Raw genomic sequence first — 17,182 nt, forward strand, 5'->3', positions numbered from 1 at the left:
TAAAAAAAATAAAAAAATTGCTAAAACTTTTATTTATTTTAATATCTAATGTTATATCTAAAAAAAATAAAAAAATCTAATTAATTAAAAAGCACATTTTCCCTGGTCACCACCAAGTGAAGACCAGTTTGTAGAAGTAGTTGTAGGTCTTGGACAGAAAGCTTTTCTCTACGACGTGAGGCAGGATGTCCACCATGTACCCCTGGCTCTGTATGTCCATCCTGACACAGTCCAGCAGGTCCTGTACGGGCGGGACGGCTTTCCACGGGCCGAATGTCACCACCGACTCCCGGTCTGCGTCCAGGCTGTTTATGGCGTTGTCGTAGCAACCCAGATCCTCCTCCGTCCGCAGCACGCAGATCAAAATGGTGGAGTGACGGGCGGCGATAGCTTCGGCTCGAGCGATACGAATCAACACCTGGAAGGACAAAGTTAAGTTAAGTTATAATCAGAATCAGAATCAGAATCAGAATCAGAATCAGAAAGGATTTTATTGCCAAGAAGGGTTTTACACCAACAAGGAATTTGTCTTGGTGAATAAGGTGCACACAGTTAGACAATAAGACAATGAACGAACGAATAAGTTACTTTATTAGTCAATGGTTACTTTGAAATGGTTACTTATAGTGGAGCAGATAAGTGCTACAATTGTTCTTTTTTCAATTTGTGATGCAAGCGTGGAAATTGGCATGAGTAGTCTCCATGAGAGAGAGAGCGAGAGAGAGACAGAGAGCGAGAGAGAGACAGAGAGCTAGAGAGAGAGAGAGAGTAGTCTCCATGGGTCACTTGACAAGAACATTTTCCGAGACGATGATATGAAAATAAATAAATTAATAAATGTAATGAAAAAAAAAACCAATACATTTCTATGCGAAAAAATTTTTTGGACAATTTTCTTGTCAAGTCAGCCATGGTACAGCGCCCCTGTGTGTCTGTCTGTCTGTCTGTCAGCCTACATGTCTCAGTGAGTGTATGTGTGTGTCTGTGTGAGTGAGTGAATGAGAGAGAGAGCGAGAGAGAGACAGAGAGAGAGAGACAGAGAGAGAGAGAGAGAGAGTGAGAGAGAGCGAGTGAGAGAGAGACAGAGAGAGCGAGAGATTGTGTGTGTGTTCACCTCTATATTCTCCTTGTAGTGCGGGACCCTGGAGAGGAACTGCTGTCGTCCCACTAACTCTCCAAACAGAGCCGGACTTTCCTCCAGACGCTTCACCAGAGGTTTGATGTTGTAGAACACGGCCTCTCTGTGAACCTGCAAGAGTGTGGACAGATGGTCATAACATCAACTAGATTCAAATTCAGGCTAGGATGAACCGATTTCGAAAGTCTCACTGTCTAACCCTACATTTTTACTAGTGTGACATCACACTAGTAAAAATGTAGGGTTAGGATTAACAGGACAGCTGGGCCAAGGGAAGACTGAGGGAAGAAAAACCTCATTCATTATATTATAATAGCGATTTTATAATTCCGGTTTCGTATGGGTGAAGTATTCCTTTAAGTACATATTTTACTATATGTTAATTTGATTTGATTTGATTCAATTTATTTCAGACATATCAACATACAAAACAAAATGAAAAGCATGGAAATACAATAAACAAAAATTATGTTTTCACAAAAAAAATAAAAATAAAAGAAAACAAATGATCTGTATTGCTGAGATATGCCGGAAAAGGAGCAGGAAGAAGTATACACTTATTTAATCCTACCCCTTTTCCATAGTAAAAAAATAAAAAAATAAAAATATTTATTAAATTAAAAAAATAAAAATTATATTCGCTACTCTTAATCCATATATTCTCTGTACATTTTATACAATTTAACAGCAGATAACTGATACTAGATCATAATTAAACATCTCAAACCTCCTGTATGTTGTCAGTGGGCAGTGTGTCTGCTCTGAGAAACTCCAGCAGAGCTCCAAAGTGTTTCCCGTCTCTGTCTATGAAGTATCGTCCCTGGGCGTCGGAGCGCAGCTTGGGCTGAGCGTTGAACAGCTCGGCCAGCTTAGACTCCGGGTGTTTCCTCAGTGTGCTCAGATACGTGCAGAACAGGTGTCCGCCCACGTTTAGCTGCACCACCGGGGAATGCTGCAAGGGAAAGAGAGGAATAGTGTATAATATGTAGTGCTACAAGGAAAGAGATAAGCAGTTAAAGGTGTAGTCAGTGATTCTGGAGAATGCTATGGGGAATAAGGATTAGCTTTTTTTTTTTACAATATATTTATAGTCGTTTTATATATTTTTTTAATACAACACACACAAACAAACAAACCCCTGCTACATCACATCAAGGATTCAGTGTCATCTCTTTTAAAACATACTTTTTTGGAGAGAAAATTCCCTTGAGCTGTCTTTTTGTTCATAAAAAAAAAGCTTTACTTTTATATTCTTGACCAATTCTTGGTTTTCTATTTTTTTTTAACGCTACGCAATGACAATAACAGGTGTCCGCCCACGTTTAGCTGCACCACCGGAGAATGCTGCAAGGGAAAGAGAGGAATAGTGCATAATATGTAGTGCTGCAAGGAAGGAGATAAGCAGTTAAAGGTGTAGTCAGTGATTTCTGGAGAATGCTATGGGGAATAAGGATTTTTTTTTTTTTTTTTACAATATATTTATAGTCGTTTTATCTTTTTTTTTTAATACAACACACAAACAAACAAACCCCTGCTACATCATAACAAGGATTCAGTGTCATCTCTTTTTTTGGAAAGCCTTTTAAATTCCCTTGAGCTGTCTTTTAGTTCATTTAAATAAAACAAAAAAAAAGCTTTACTTTTATATTCTTGCCTTTTCTTCATTACACTCAATTGTATATACACCTGAACAAACTGTTTTTCCAATTTTTTTGAACGCAAAGCAATGACAATAACAGGTGCAGAACAGGTGGCCGCCCACGTTTAGCTGCACCACCGGAGAATGCTGCGGGGAAGGAGATATGCAGTTAAAGGTGTAGTCAGTACATGTGTTACGATACCCCATACTTCCATACTATTCAGTGTGCCAGAAAAAGATTTAGGATGTCCCAATAAATGCACGTCAATTGTAAATAGAGGAATAGTTTTTTTCACAATATAATTTATTGTTATTTTATATTTTTTTTTTCACACAATATACACAAATAAACACCTGCACCATCACAAAAAGGACAAACAAAAATATAAAGAATAAATAAATAATAAAATAAAAATGAAAAAAAGGGCACATTTATTAAAGAGGAATAGTTAACTAAGTGTTACTGGAGAATGCTATGGGGAAAGATGATGGTTAATTCAGTGTCATCTCTTTTAAACATTTCTTGGATGCGGAGAGCTTTTTAAATTCCCTTGAGCTGTCTTTTTGTTTTGTTTATTTTAAATTTTTTTGTAGTGTTTTTCTTTACTACGCCAGCTGTTGTTCCTGGGTGAATGTACCCATGACAAAGGCATTAAGAAAAACTATATAAAAATAGCACTCTTTGCACTGATGGTCTCGTTTGCTGTTACATGTCATTTATGATCATCAGAGGGAAAAATTAGGCTGGAGATTGCTATGACAGACCCACCACAGCTAGCTACATTGCTAATAGGTTCCTCAGGTTTATAGCTGTGGATATACGGGTCGGATGTGTTCTTAGTAGTAATGTAGCAAGTGTGAGAACAAGCCTTTCTGTCAATATTTACACAAGTGTTCAAGTCGCAATCAGTAGCTGAGCGTTTAAAACAATATTTACTGTTCGGTCTTATCTTGAGTTAAGATTCTTTTTACAGTCCAGTGGATGGAAAATATATCCCAATATAATACAGCTCTGGAAAAAATTAAGAGACCACTCCAAATGTTCAGTGTCTCTAGTTTTACTATTTATAGGCATATGTTTGAGTGGAATGAACATTTTGGTTTTATAATATCAACTATACTGACAACATTTCTACCAAATTCCAATACATTTTTTTGTCATTAAAGAGCATTTCCATTAAGTAATGTAGAGATGAAGATTGAAGAAAAATCCAGACTGGTCTCTTAATTTTTTCCAGAGCTGTACATACAATCATATGAAAAAGTTTGGGAACCCCTCTCAGCCGGCATTATAATTGATACAATTACAATTATAATGCCGGCTGAGAGGGGTTCCCAAACTTTTTCATATGACTGTATATATTTTTTACATTTTCATTGCAAATAATCTATGATTGTAAAATGGTAAATGGACTCCACTTATGTAGCGCTTTCCCCTGTTTGTTTTTTTCACAGACCTAAAGCGCTTTACATTGTTTTGTACACATTCACCCATTTACACACGCATTCATGCACCGATAGCAGCAGCAGCTACCACGCAGGGTGCAAGCTAACTATCAGGAGACATTTAGGGTTCAGTGTCTCTTTGTCCAGGGACACTTGGACATGTGGCGGGGAGACGGGGGATCGAACCACCGACCCTGTAACCCAGTGGACGACCGAACCGCCCTACACACTTCACCACAGCCAAAGTTTTTTTTTAAAATCAGAGAGAGAGAGATAGATAGAGACAGATAGATAGATAGAGAGATAGAGATAGATACATAGATAGATAGATAGATAGATAGATATATAGATAGATAGATAGATAGATAGATAGATAGATAGATAGATAGATAGATAGATAGAGTGTGTGTGTGCGTGCGATAACTGGGATCTGAATGGGTTAACATTAGTAGTGTATTGATGAGAAAGCGTCAGTGAACCCGTGATGTACTAACAGCACAGTAGCCTACGTAGGTGAGACGGCAGTGACAACATGTCTCACCTCAGTTGTTTTAAACAGTCACAGTCACTGTGTAGGAAGGGCGTCAGCAAGACACACACACACACACACACACACACAGAAACACACACACACAGAGGCAGAAACACAGAAACACACACACACACACAGAGGCAGAAACACACACACACACACACACACACACACACACACACACACACACACAGAGGCAGAAACACACACACACACACACAGAAACACACACAGGATGATAAGAACACATACCTCTGCTGTCTGTCACTAGGGAAACCTTCCCACACATAAAAACATCCTTATCCCGGGATTCCCGAGTTCACACTGAGGTTTTAGTTTTTTTTAGATTTCGCCGTGTGAGTTTTTCATCTATCTATCTATCTATCTATCTATCTATCTATCTATCTATCTATATTCAGATAAATGAAATCATATTAAGGTGTGACACAACAGGTAGCACTGTTTTTTTTTCCAAGCACCTGGTCAATTAACATTTTTGAAATTTTTGAGAATTCATAAAAATTAAAAAAGGCTGTATCCCAAATCCATCCATCCATAAAAACTTGGGACACCCATATTTTGTAAAAACGACATAAAGATTTTAACTCTAGCGTCATGCAGTGGCGAAGTGTGTAGGGAGATCGCCTCTGGAGTGCAGGGTCGTTGGTTCGATCCCCCGTCTCCCCGCCACATGTCGAAGTGTCCCTGAGCAAGACACTTTGCTCCCGATGGTTCAGAGAGCGCCTTGCATGGCAGCTTCTACCATCGGTGTATGAGTGTGTGTATGAATGTGGTAAGATATGTAAAGCGCTTTGGGGCTGAGAAAATCGGCTAGAAAGCGCTATATAAGTCAAGTCCATTTACCATTTCATCCACTATCAAGATTTTTTTTTAAAGCTAATTAATAATACATATAGTCTAATTAGTTCTATTAGCTATCCAGTTTAGCGTAAGCTGTTTCAGCATTCACACGCATTTTCAGCAGGAAATGCATTTTCTAGTTAGTTAAGATATTGCCCAATGTGCATTTATTCAATTCCTATTAAAGTTGCAATACAAAAAGTGATTGTTTTAATGTCAGGAATCAACTGGCAAAGTTTCATGATGATATCTACAGGTTAAAAAGTTAAACCCTATTCCCCTGCACTGTCTCACCCTTAAATTCATTTGAGCACAAGCAAGCCTGTGCAGCATCAGACACAGACATAGATATATTATTCGGATATACTTTTAAATTTCTTATTTAAGTAGGGTAGGCTTTCTTTATATGTCCGGGTAGGCTACTTATTTTTTTCCCCCACAATACATTTATTTTCTTTTTTTTTCCAACAATATGAAACAAAGGGGATTACAGGTGGAAAATAGCAGTTTTATAAAACCTGGTACAATGCATCTCTCCTTGCTCTAAACAAGGTAAATAAAGTTACATTATACAACAAAATACATTAAAAAATAAATAATAAAACAAGACAAATCTATGCCATGCTAGGGTAGGCTACTTCTACTGTTTACTTTAACCTTCTACTCACTAGCACTTCCAAGTAGCCTAAACATTGTCTTTTTACGACACTACATAAAGGCTACTGGACAGCTGTCAGCTATAATTCGTGGATAATATAAACCGGAACATTTCCTTCTGATAATCTGTTAAAAACATGGTTAAAAATTCCCCTTTCAACACGAGACTTTAACTTGTGTCTCAGTGAATGACCTCGGGACTTTCCGTAATTTTTAAACTAGTTTTAACAATCGCTTTTCGCCCAAAATGAAACAAAATATCATCAGAGGAAAAAAGGGCTCACACAGGTGAATTGAAACGTTCCTTATCCTAGCGTGACACCCGTTTAGCCACTAAACTAAACCTAAACAGCTGTAAAAGTTTAGTTTCTGTGTATTTTGCGTCTTTAGCAGCCAAAACTGAGATATAATAATGAAGTTTTTCTTACGGGTAGCGGCTCCTTATCCTTGCGTGTCACCTGTTCAAACTACGAACTAAATTGAACAGCTGTAAAAGTTTAGTTTTTCTGTGTATTTTGCGTCTTTTAAACAGCCAAACATTGACATAACAATAAAGTTTTTCTTACGGGAAGCGGGAGGGAAGTCTTTTTATCGTTGGTTTTGAAGTCCGGTAGACTCATGTTGGCTGAAGTGTTGGTTTGTCCAGGTGGAGTAGAAGAGTTGGAAGTTATTTTTATTTTTTTTGGCTGGACAGGTAGCAGCGAGGGGCGGGGACTAACCCGGACCTGATAGTGGAATCAAGAGAGGATACGTCACTCAGAAGGAAAATCTGCGACCAAAATATTGTCTCAATGAAATTACCAGTATAAATAAAGTTTAAAAAAAATCGATCTCCTAAAATCTATTTTATGGTTCACATAATTAATGGGCTTATATTGACCCTGTCTTTCACAATTGAACTGGAAAATATATAGCCTAAATTAAAACTGTCAGACCCAAAACGGTAACTGTAAGTAGGCCTACCTCCTTTATCTGTATTAACACAATGCTATTTAAACAATGTGGATGCAAATAAAAATAAGGACACTTTGTAGTCAATACATTTAGTTTGTTTAGTATCAGAGTTACTTTGAAAGATAATACAGATGTGGCAGCTTAACATTATACATTTTTTGCCAATTGATTTCCTTAAATGCCCCCCCCCCCCACATGCACGTATTTATGAGTCTAACCATGACACCCTTCAATTCTGAGGTCTTCTGCATACCGACAGCATTTTTGGTCCATGTAAAATGGTTCATAGTGAGACATCCTCTTCATGCTATCAGGTATCACGTGAGATCAAACTTTCACTCCCTCTATGCAGATTGCACTGAATTCTGAGGAACTTTTTCCCCAGTGAAGAATAAGGAAACAAAACACTTAAAATCATAGTATCCGATAACACCCTTTGTCCAAACTAGTGCCGAAAAAAGTTATATTTAAGAACATGGAGGCAATGAATGTGTGAGGTAATGTGTTAACTCATCACTACTACACTAATAGTTTATCTTGAAGTATTTTTTGTTAACCCATCTCCTAAATGCAATTTCTAATGTCTAATCTTGATGTATTTTTTGCCCCCTGTAAAGCACTTTGAATGGCATAGTGTCTGAATTGTGCTATAGAAATAAACTTTCCTTGCTATAAACTATAATTCAGCCCAGTTCAGATAATAAAATACTCTATAAAAGACATGTTCTTAAAAAAAAAAAAGCTATCTTCAAAAAGCTATTATAAACAGTTCAGGGCCATGTGAACAGTGTGTGTGAGAGAGAGACAGTGACCACAACAGGTGAAAGTGTAATCTAACATGGAGGCAATGAAAGTGTGTGTTAACTCATCACTAGTATAAATCAGACCAGTTCAAAGAATAAAATAATTTAGTATAAATTACTTAACCGAAATGTTCTACACACAAAAAGCTATCGTAAACATTTCAGGACCATGTCAACAGTGTGTGTGTACGTCTGTCTGTCTGTCTGTCTATCTATCTATCTATCTATCTATCTATCTATCTATCTATCTATCTATCTATCCACCTGTAAGGGTCTAAGGGCAGAGGGTGTGTGTGTGTGTGTAACAAAGTGACCACAACAGGTTAAAAGTGTATTTTCCAGATTTTATTGTTTTTGTACAGAAAAAACAGGGTCTTGCTTCATTCTGGTGGAAAACTCGAAAACCTGTAAAAGAGAAAAACAACCAGTTAGCAACTTAGCATCAAGCTATCAACTGCAAATCATGACACTTTGCAGGTTACATGTTCTGTTTTATTTGAACTTTCATCAAAAAATAATTCAAAATTTTTTTCCCCAGCTATTATGCACTAAATTAAATGTACTTATGGATATTATAATTACTTTCTACAAAATCTGCTAGGAAATAAAACCCGAAATTCTACACACTGCAGGTTTAAGCCACTGGTGATATTTAATACATTGACAAAGAAAGTCAAGTAAATCCTGTGAAAATATGCATTGAAGGTTGAGTTTGGGAGTATTGAGCTTTATTGGTACTTATGTTACTTTTGAATATTATAATTATATTAGAAACTAGGTTCATACACTTCAGTAACAAAAACAGGGTTAATACTTATGTTCTCTTTATGAATAAGGGTTTAGAATAAAAAGCTAAAAATCGCCTTTTAATCAGTCAATAGTTTATTTATCAGGACCTTATAATGTACATATTATCCATTTATGTTTATGCGTACATTCCACTACTGCCTTGCACTTTTTTTTTACATTTTGTGTGTATACTTGGATGATGCTAAAATGTCGCTGCACACTACTGTACAATGGCAATAAAGGAGTCTGATACATTTACAATTGATGGTGACACTTCAGCCCAGATTTGAAGTAAACCATATAAAATATATTTGTTAAGCTACTGGTTATTTTAAGTATATTTACTAAGAAATTCAAGTAAATCATGTAAAAGTAAGCGTTAGTTTTAAGCTGTAGCTGGGTAGAGTCGAGCTTAATTTGTGCTTTTGATGGCCCTGTATTTAAACCAATTTCCTTATGTACTACTTTATTCCTTCTCAGACAAATGCCTCGGTGTCTTCACGTTGAAGACTCCCTGATCTGAGGAACCGGAGCAGAACCACAGAACGTGAACCTGAACCAGAATCCACCAGAACCAGAATGAGCCCGATCCGTCTCGTCATCGTATCATCACTGAAGGGAGGGAAACTAAAGGCTAGGATTTGTATTTAGTTTGACGGACTAGATATCTAATTAAGACTTATGCATATCCTTAAAGTCTAAATATTAAAATCGAGACCCACAGCAAGGTTCTCCTACAGCGTTAGAAAAGTTAGATTTTAAGACTTTAATGCCACTCGGAATACAATTTAAGACCAGTTTAACAAACTGTAGACATATTACATAAATAGTATGGACAATTTTGTATAAAATATGACTTTTGATCCAGTGAAAAAGGTTGAAGATCTTCTTCAAATGTTGAAAAATGTGGTTTTATTAAATGCAATTTAATTTTTCGTGAAATATTTTGAACATCCCTTTGTCTATTGTACTTTTAATTTTGTTTTTAATTTTTGATAAATTTTATATTTGTGAAATAAATTCAACCAATCAATAAAGCCTTGTTTATATTCTTGTACCCTATTTTACAGTGGGTGGGTGGGGGGGGGTCCTCTTAACCTAATATGCGGTGGGTAAAGGACTTTCTCTTACCCTATTATACAGTGGGTAAGGGGGTCTCTTACCCTATTATACAGTGGGTAAGGGTCTTTTTCTTACCCTATTATGCGGTGGGTACGGGCGTGCCGGGGCCCTGGGGCATGACTGGGGCCTCGGGCTTAGCTCCGGCTCCTTTCTGCTCAGAGATGGGCGTGGTGGGGAGGTTCTCCTCCTTGGGCTCCACGATGCTCACGTGGTCGGGCAGAGGCTTCTTGGGGCCGATCTTACCGCTCGGGTCCCAGGGAAGCATGATCTTCACCTTGATGCCCAGCACACCTGGGAGGGGGGGGGGGGGACAATGCATGTTAATAACTATATAACTTATACTAGAACCAGTTTTTTTTTTCCCTTTAAAGATTATCTTTGGTCCTTTTTTCCTTTATTAAACAGATTTGGAGAGATAGTTCAAATGGGGCAAAGACATGCATAGAACTGATTCCAAATACATGTCACAATAAATTTGTAGCATCATGAAGAAATTATATATTTTTTTACTGTACATAAGGTGCTACGAGCAACTTTTAAATATTTCTGAAACAAGTCTCGTTTTTCCTCTGCAAAACGAGACAATTGGTGCAAAGAATGCTATTTTTATAGTTTTTCTTAATGCCTTTGTCATGGGTATACGCTCACCCAGGAACAACAGCTGGCGTGGTAAAAACACTACCACTTAATATAATAAACCATCTGATCCGACTAAAATACAGTCAACTATTCGTCAATAAGAAATCTACCGTCTGATATTTTTTTTGAGCTTTCATCATTGTCAATCATTTATCTATAGGGACCTACAGTTACGATTGATGGTGACACTTAGCAGGTTAATTTTGCCAATTCTTTCAGCCCAATAACCCTGTGAACATTGACACACGCTCACATACACACATTAATCATTGTCCTTGTTTTTATTTTTTTGTTTTATGTCTACTATGTATGATCCCTGTATTTTTAGTCATGTGAATTTTTTAGGAGATGCCTAATCAGGGACAGGGGTTGCAAATTAGTTTCGACTAACACCTGTATGCGTGGCATCTGTTTTATGTTTTTATAATATGAAACAATGTTTTTAATGCATTTGTCCTTAATAAAAAAAAAAAAAAAAAAAAAAAAAAAAAAAGATTTGACATCACACAAACTGTTTAAGCTACTGGCTATTTTAAGTAGGCTATACTAAAAAAAATATCACGTGAATCTTGTCAAAGTAGGCCTTAGTTTTAAGGTTAAGTTTAGTAGAATTTAGCTTTTATCTGGACTGGATTATTGTCTACTTTGTTCCTTCTCAGACAAATGCCTCGGTGTCTTCACGTTGAAGACTCCCTGATCTGAGGAACCGGAGCAGAACCACAGAACGTGAACCTGAACCAGAATCCACCAGAACCAGAATGAGCCCGATCCGTCTCGTCATCGTATCATCACTGAAGGGAGGGAAACTAAAGGCTAGGATTTGATTTGTTTGACTGACTAGATATCCTTGAAATCAGTTTAGCCTCAAAAACCACAACCTATATATTTATACTAGTGTAAAATAACATAACGATATCGACACATGAAAACAAATTCTAGTTCTCTTCTGTCTCTGAGCGGAGGAGTATCAATATATTGCGCACATACATATATCCTCAGCTTGTTTTACTCTCTTATTTCATCATAACATTGCACCTTGATCTTGCCTTTTTCTTTTAAATCCGTCTCTTCCCCGTTTGTTTTCATACGGAGGCTTCGTCGATGTGACGTCACTTCAGTTCCGCACTGGATTGTGGGTCAGAATCGCCTAAATAGCATGCTGTTTTCAACACTAAAAATTTCGGCCAGATGTAGTAGACAATCGGGTATTTCTAACCATACTAAATCTGGCCATAAGAATCGGGACATCCTAAATCTTCTTCCTACCATACTAAAGAGCAGATAGTATGGTTGGATTGGAAAGCAGGGAATATGTCACGTGAACCCACCCTGCCTGAGCAGCACGTGGCGGACGGCTGTGTCGACGTAGTAGTTGACGGGGTCTCCGCTGTGGATCATCAGACCGTCCACAAACTTCATGGACTTTGCCCTCTGACCCCTCAGTTTCCCGGAGACCACCACCTCACAGCCCTTAGCGCCAGACTCCATGATGAAGCGCAGCACACCATAGCACGCCCTGGGAGAGGGGAGGGGGGAGACAGAAGGGTTAAGATATGCGACTATATACCGAATATTAGGGCCTTTACTGATGGTTTAGGACAGTTTAACATTCATCCCAAGAATATACAGCATTGGGTCTATAGAAATATATCAGAGAAAGGTTAATAACCTTGTTTTTGTAACCTTTGTGATGAAAATTGTTTTGGCGATACGATCCAACACTGTAGGTATAGACAAGTCAAAGTCTAGGCTGTGTATTAACGCTGTGTTTTTTTCCAGCACACACAGTACAGACAGGTAGCGGATCATGAGGAGATATTCACTGATTTCTCCAAAAAGTGATTTTGCCAACAAGCGTTCTCCAGAATCACTGACTACACCTTTTCAGTCAAGGAAGAAGCAGCAGTGATCTGTAGGTTTCAAGGGAAGTCATATTGAACTTTTATTTGGGAAGAATTTTGATCCGTAAGTGTTTAAAATGTAACTGTATTATATAACACAGAACCGTCTTGTTTTAGTACAAAGATGGTCTGCTACTCTCTTCAGGTAAATGTGTATTTTAACTACTTTGTTCCTTCTCAGACAAATGCCTCGGTGTCTTCACGTTGAAGACTCCCTGATCTGAGGAACCGGAGCAGAACCACAGAACGTGAACCTGAACCAGAATCCACCAGAACCAGAATGAGCCCGATCCGTCTCGTCATCGTATCATCACTGAAGGGAGGGAAACTAAAGGCTAGGATTTGAACTAAAAACTCCTAGATAACTTCAACGAAAACATGGCTCCTTACAATAGAATCAGCCTTTAGTCAACTTTTGCCTTTTCTGTCAACTCTACTTTATATTCCTGATACCAACATTCAATCACAGCAGAAAGATGTCATACTTAATTCTTTTGTCAGGCTGCTTTTAAGAGTGTGGCATACACAGAGGCATGCCAAACATTTAAAACATCATGCAAAAGTTTCTGTAATTTGATTAAAAGAGTGAAATATTTGGCCTTGTTTAAATTTTGTTGGTTAAAGCTCACGAAAAATCAAAAATCCAGCAGCTCAAAAACAATCTAAGGTCACAGACTGATGACTGTCAAAATGCTGTGTGTCCTCGTTAACATAAAAACAGGCAGAGCATGTTGGATTTCACCTTGGTGTGTGTGTGTGTGTATGAGAGAGTGAGTTAGTAAGAGTGTGAGTGCATGAGAGTGTGTGTATGCATGAGTGAGTGAGTGTGTGTGTGAGTGAGTTAGTAAGAGTGTGAGTGCATGAGAGTGTGTGTGTGTGTGTATGTATGAGTGAGTGAGTGTGTGTATGAGAGTGAGTTAGTAAGAGTGAGTGTGTGAGTGCATGAGAGTGTGTGTATGGATGAGTGAGTGAGTGTTTATGAGAGAGTGAGTGTGTGTGAGTGCATGAGAGTGTGTATGTATGAGTGAGCGTGTGTGTGTGTGTTAGTTCCATTCCAGCGTTGCTTACCTACGCACAGCCAGACCTCCCAGCAGTTTGTAGCGCAGAGACTCGGCCTGAGCGATGGCGCACAGACCGCGAGTGGCGACCTTCTCAGCGTACAGCTACGGAGACAGAGAAGGGTCAGTGTCAGTCAAAGATCAAATACACCTCTAACATCAGAGGCTATCAGTACACATTACAATGGATTTGCCGTTTCGTGGACTCTCAAACTGTGTGCATTATCGCTGTTTTTAATATATTGTATCTTGCATATTATTTTGTTGTTTGGTTCACTAACTTTTGTACACCTGCTTACACATATATATATATATAAAAAAAGAGATTCTTGAGATTCATTGTGGACAATCACTTTGTCAAAATCGGTGAATATCTCCACATGATCCGCTACCTTTCTGTACTGTGTGTGCGCGCTAAATCTGGCGTTAATACACAAGACTAGTAAACTGGTATGTCAACAAAGAGGGCCCACCGTAGCTAGCAACATGTCAGTTTACAGAGCCTAGGCTGTGTATCAACACCGGATTTCTTTTCAGCTTGCACACAGCACGGACAGATAGCAGATTGTGAGGAGATATTCACTGATTTTGACAACAAGCGTTCTCCAGAATCACTGACTCCACCTTTAAGTTACAAACTCATTTTCTATACATTACATACTTAGAATCTCACTCCCACTGTCTGATATTTTACTGTGTATTTGTCACGATTTTAAAACACACAGTAAACTGGTGCTGCTTGGACCCTTGTTCCTTCTCAGACAAATGCCTCGGTGTCTTCACGTTGAAGACTCCCTGATCTGAGGAACCGGAGCAGAACCACAGAACGTGAACCTGAACCAGAATCCACCAGAACCAGAATGAGCCCGATCCGTCTCGTCATCGTATCATCACTGAAGGGATTTGTTCATATTTATTTTGTTTTACTTATCGATATATTAACCCTACTGTTGTAATCCGGTCAAATGAGGCAGATTTAAAAGTTCTCTTTAAAGTTTTCACTTTATTCAGAAATTATGAATGCACAAAATAAATGATTTTTTTTTCTACACACATGGTGCAATGTTATCAAGTGCAAACATAGCACACAAACTGTGATAATCGACAAAGCAATTGATGCATAGTTTCTACTGATTCATGCTTTTCGTCGATTTGAAATATTACTTTTTTATCGGTCCACTTGTAAGACCAGTTTCTTTTGTAATTGTCCCTCTTTATTATTATTATTATTATTATTATTATTATTATTATTATTATATTGTTTTTACTTGTGAGGAATTTATTTTTTCTTCCAAACTACAGAAGTCCTGGCTGTCCTGTCTAGGTATTATTTTTCTGTCCGTCTACTTGTAAGATAATTCTCTTTTGTTTTTCTCTTTAGGCCTACTTCTTGAAAATAAACAAATAAATCAAACATGTCCAATCCCAACCCATATAAGTGTCTGTGCTCTCACCTCTACGCTGCCCTCAGGGAAGCCAAACCTCTTCTGCACCACAGCGGTCAGCTCTCGGATGCGACGGCCTTTTTCACCCAGAACATTCTGGGTCCTGAACACAACACAAGAAGACATTCAGGGTTAAAACGCTGTCAACAAAATCATTGTTATTTTCAAATGTCAGTGTTATTATACGACAGATATTATTGAGATATATTATTCTAAAATTATAATCTTTCAGTGTATATAGATGAATTACAGCCGGACTGGTACATACAAATTTCACTGCGCATTTCCCTGTGCAACTGTGTATGCTACAAATACAACTAAAAATGTACTATATCTTGACACAGGCGCACATGTTACCTGCTAAAAATCGATGCACTAAATTAAATAATATATTAAAACCTATGGAAAAAAAATCTTTCAGTATATTTTTTAGGCAGCCTGAAATGTAGCTAATATTGCAACTAGAACCATCTCGTTTTGATTTAGTTTGTTATTCACAGTCCAGCACAAAAATAAGTTATTTTTTCTTAATGTAACTATTTGTTCCTTCTCAGACAAATGCCTCGGTGTCTTCACCTTAAAGACTCCCTGATCTGAGGAACCGGAGCAGAACCACAGAACGTGAACCTGAACCAGAATCCACCAGAACCAGAATGAGCCCGATCCGTCTCGTCATCGTATCATCACTGAAGGGAATAAAACTAAAGCTAGATACTCAAATTAAGCCTCAACTCAATTGGTTTCTATTTTAATTATTACAGATGGCCGGACAGAAAACCCTCTAAAAGTAATGCTTTTCAGGTTTAATTTAAGATATCTATAACTTATGACCCCAAGAGTTGTCGAGGGGCATTATTTATTATTATATAATAGCAAAGGTTAATATAACAAAATAGATTTCCCTGACAACGGGCAGTCAGTAATATTAGTCCAATTCTCTTATTTCTGGGCTTTCAGCTTCTGGCTATGGCTAGGGTAAGCAGTTCCATCGTTGGAAATTAACAAACAAAACCAAACAAACATGCCTTTTTCAAACCAGCTGACTAGTTTGCTAGTTTTGGTGTTAGCAGGGTGAATAAAATGAATAAAGTGGGTGCAGTCTTTCACCTTGTGGCTCTCCAAATCTCTCTAATAAATAAAAAAAATGCCCCAAAATCACCTCTAGAAAATAAAATAAACAAAGTGTGTCCTCTCACCTTGTGGCCAGGATGATGATCTCGGTCCTGGTCGGCGTGACGCGGACCTCCACCCCGGAGTATCCGTCCTCAGCCAGCTCTCGGGTCAGGAACTCATTCAGCTCGGCCTTGAAGATGCCGTCAGCGACGAACTACAGGGAGAGAGGAGGGTCAGATTAAACATAGGAGAAAAAAAAAAAACACACAACTAGGCATTTAAAACAATACATTAATGCAGTTTTCGAATCAGCATCAATTTGTTTTATTATATAGGGTCAGTTTTAACCAGGAGAAAAACATGGGGCAGAGGATTGCACATTTCGATTTAATTAATTAATTTACTTTCTATTCTATTTAATATATATTGTTTTTTCTTACCCCGGCACCATTTAGTATTTATATAGAATATAGAAGAAAAACAGTTAACTTTGCATTTAAATGTAACACAGTTTTTAACATTCGTCTCAATGCATTACATTAACGCAAACATTTCGGACAACAATATTTGTAAGTGTTCCTCTTTTGGTCATCAACCTGCACAACATAAATGTATTTTGCACAAACCATAATTAAAAAAATAAATATATATTGTAAGTTTTCCATTCAAGTTCTTGATTTTTGCATTGCTTTAATCGCTTATATCAGAATGTCCCGTTGGGTAACCTGCTTACTCATTGAACTGGTACTTTTCTTTAACCTTTATTTATACAGGTAAATCCCATTGAGACCGAAGACTCTTTTGCAAGGGAGACCTGTTTTCCTTTCCCACGTTACCATTCACACACCGATAGCAGGCAAACTATCGACATTCACACTAGGCAAGGTGGGTGAAGTGTCTTGCCCAAGGACACAACAACCATGACACAGGTGGCAGGGCGGGGATCGAACCTCCAACCCTTTGATCATCAGCCGACCCGCTCTACCAACTGAGTCACAGACGCCCCTACTTATTGTTTTAAACGTTACTTTCTCCTCCTGTCTGATATTCTACTTTTAAAACATGCAGTAAACTGGTGCTGCTTG

At 38.0% G+C, this 17,182-nt stretch overlaps 2 protein-coding genes across 2 annotated transcripts in view; both read right to left on the bottom strand.

Moving 5' to 3' along the window:
• Window positions 1-106: 106 nt before the first annotated feature.
• Window positions 107-6,933, bottom strand: kctd14 (potassium channel tetramerization domain containing 14; the record flags this gene model as incomplete). Its single annotated transcript, XM_080053652.1, has 4 exons — window positions 6,840-6,933; window positions 1,866-2,090; window positions 1,115-1,249; window positions 107-418 (listed from the first exon to the last, which is right to left on the bottom strand). The coding sequence occupies exons 1-4, from the start codon at window positions 6,891-6,893 to the stop codon at window positions 107-109; spliced, it is 726 nt and encodes a 241-aa protein (XP_079909778.1). The 5' UTR covers window positions 6,894-6,933.
• Window positions 6,934-8,353: 1,420 nt separating this feature from the next.
• Window positions 8,354-17,182, bottom strand: part of rps3 (ribosomal protein S3) — a 10,581-nt gene continuing 1,752 nt past the window's right edge. Inside the window, exons 2-7 of the mRNA XM_080053639.1 lie at window positions 16,181-16,311; window positions 14,994-15,087; window positions 13,550-13,644; window positions 11,909-12,096; window positions 10,017-10,232; window positions 8,354-8,435 (exon numbers count right to left, since the gene is read on the bottom strand). Of these exons, the coding sequence (XP_079909765.1) occupies window positions 10,021-10,232; window positions 11,909-12,096; window positions 13,550-13,644; window positions 14,994-15,087; window positions 16,181-16,311 (720 nt within the window). The 3' untranslated portion in view covers window positions 8,354-8,435; window positions 10,017-10,020. The remainder of the gene's footprint in view (window positions 8,436-10,016; window positions 10,233-11,908; window positions 12,097-13,549; window positions 13,645-14,993; window positions 15,088-16,180; window positions 16,312-17,182) is intronic.

Source organism: Ammodytes marinus (assembly GCF_949987685.1).
Source record: "Ammodytes marinus genome assembly, chromosome: 3".
NCBI lineage: Eukaryota > Metazoa > Chordata > Actinopteri > Uranoscopiformes > Ammodytidae > Ammodytes > Ammodytes marinus.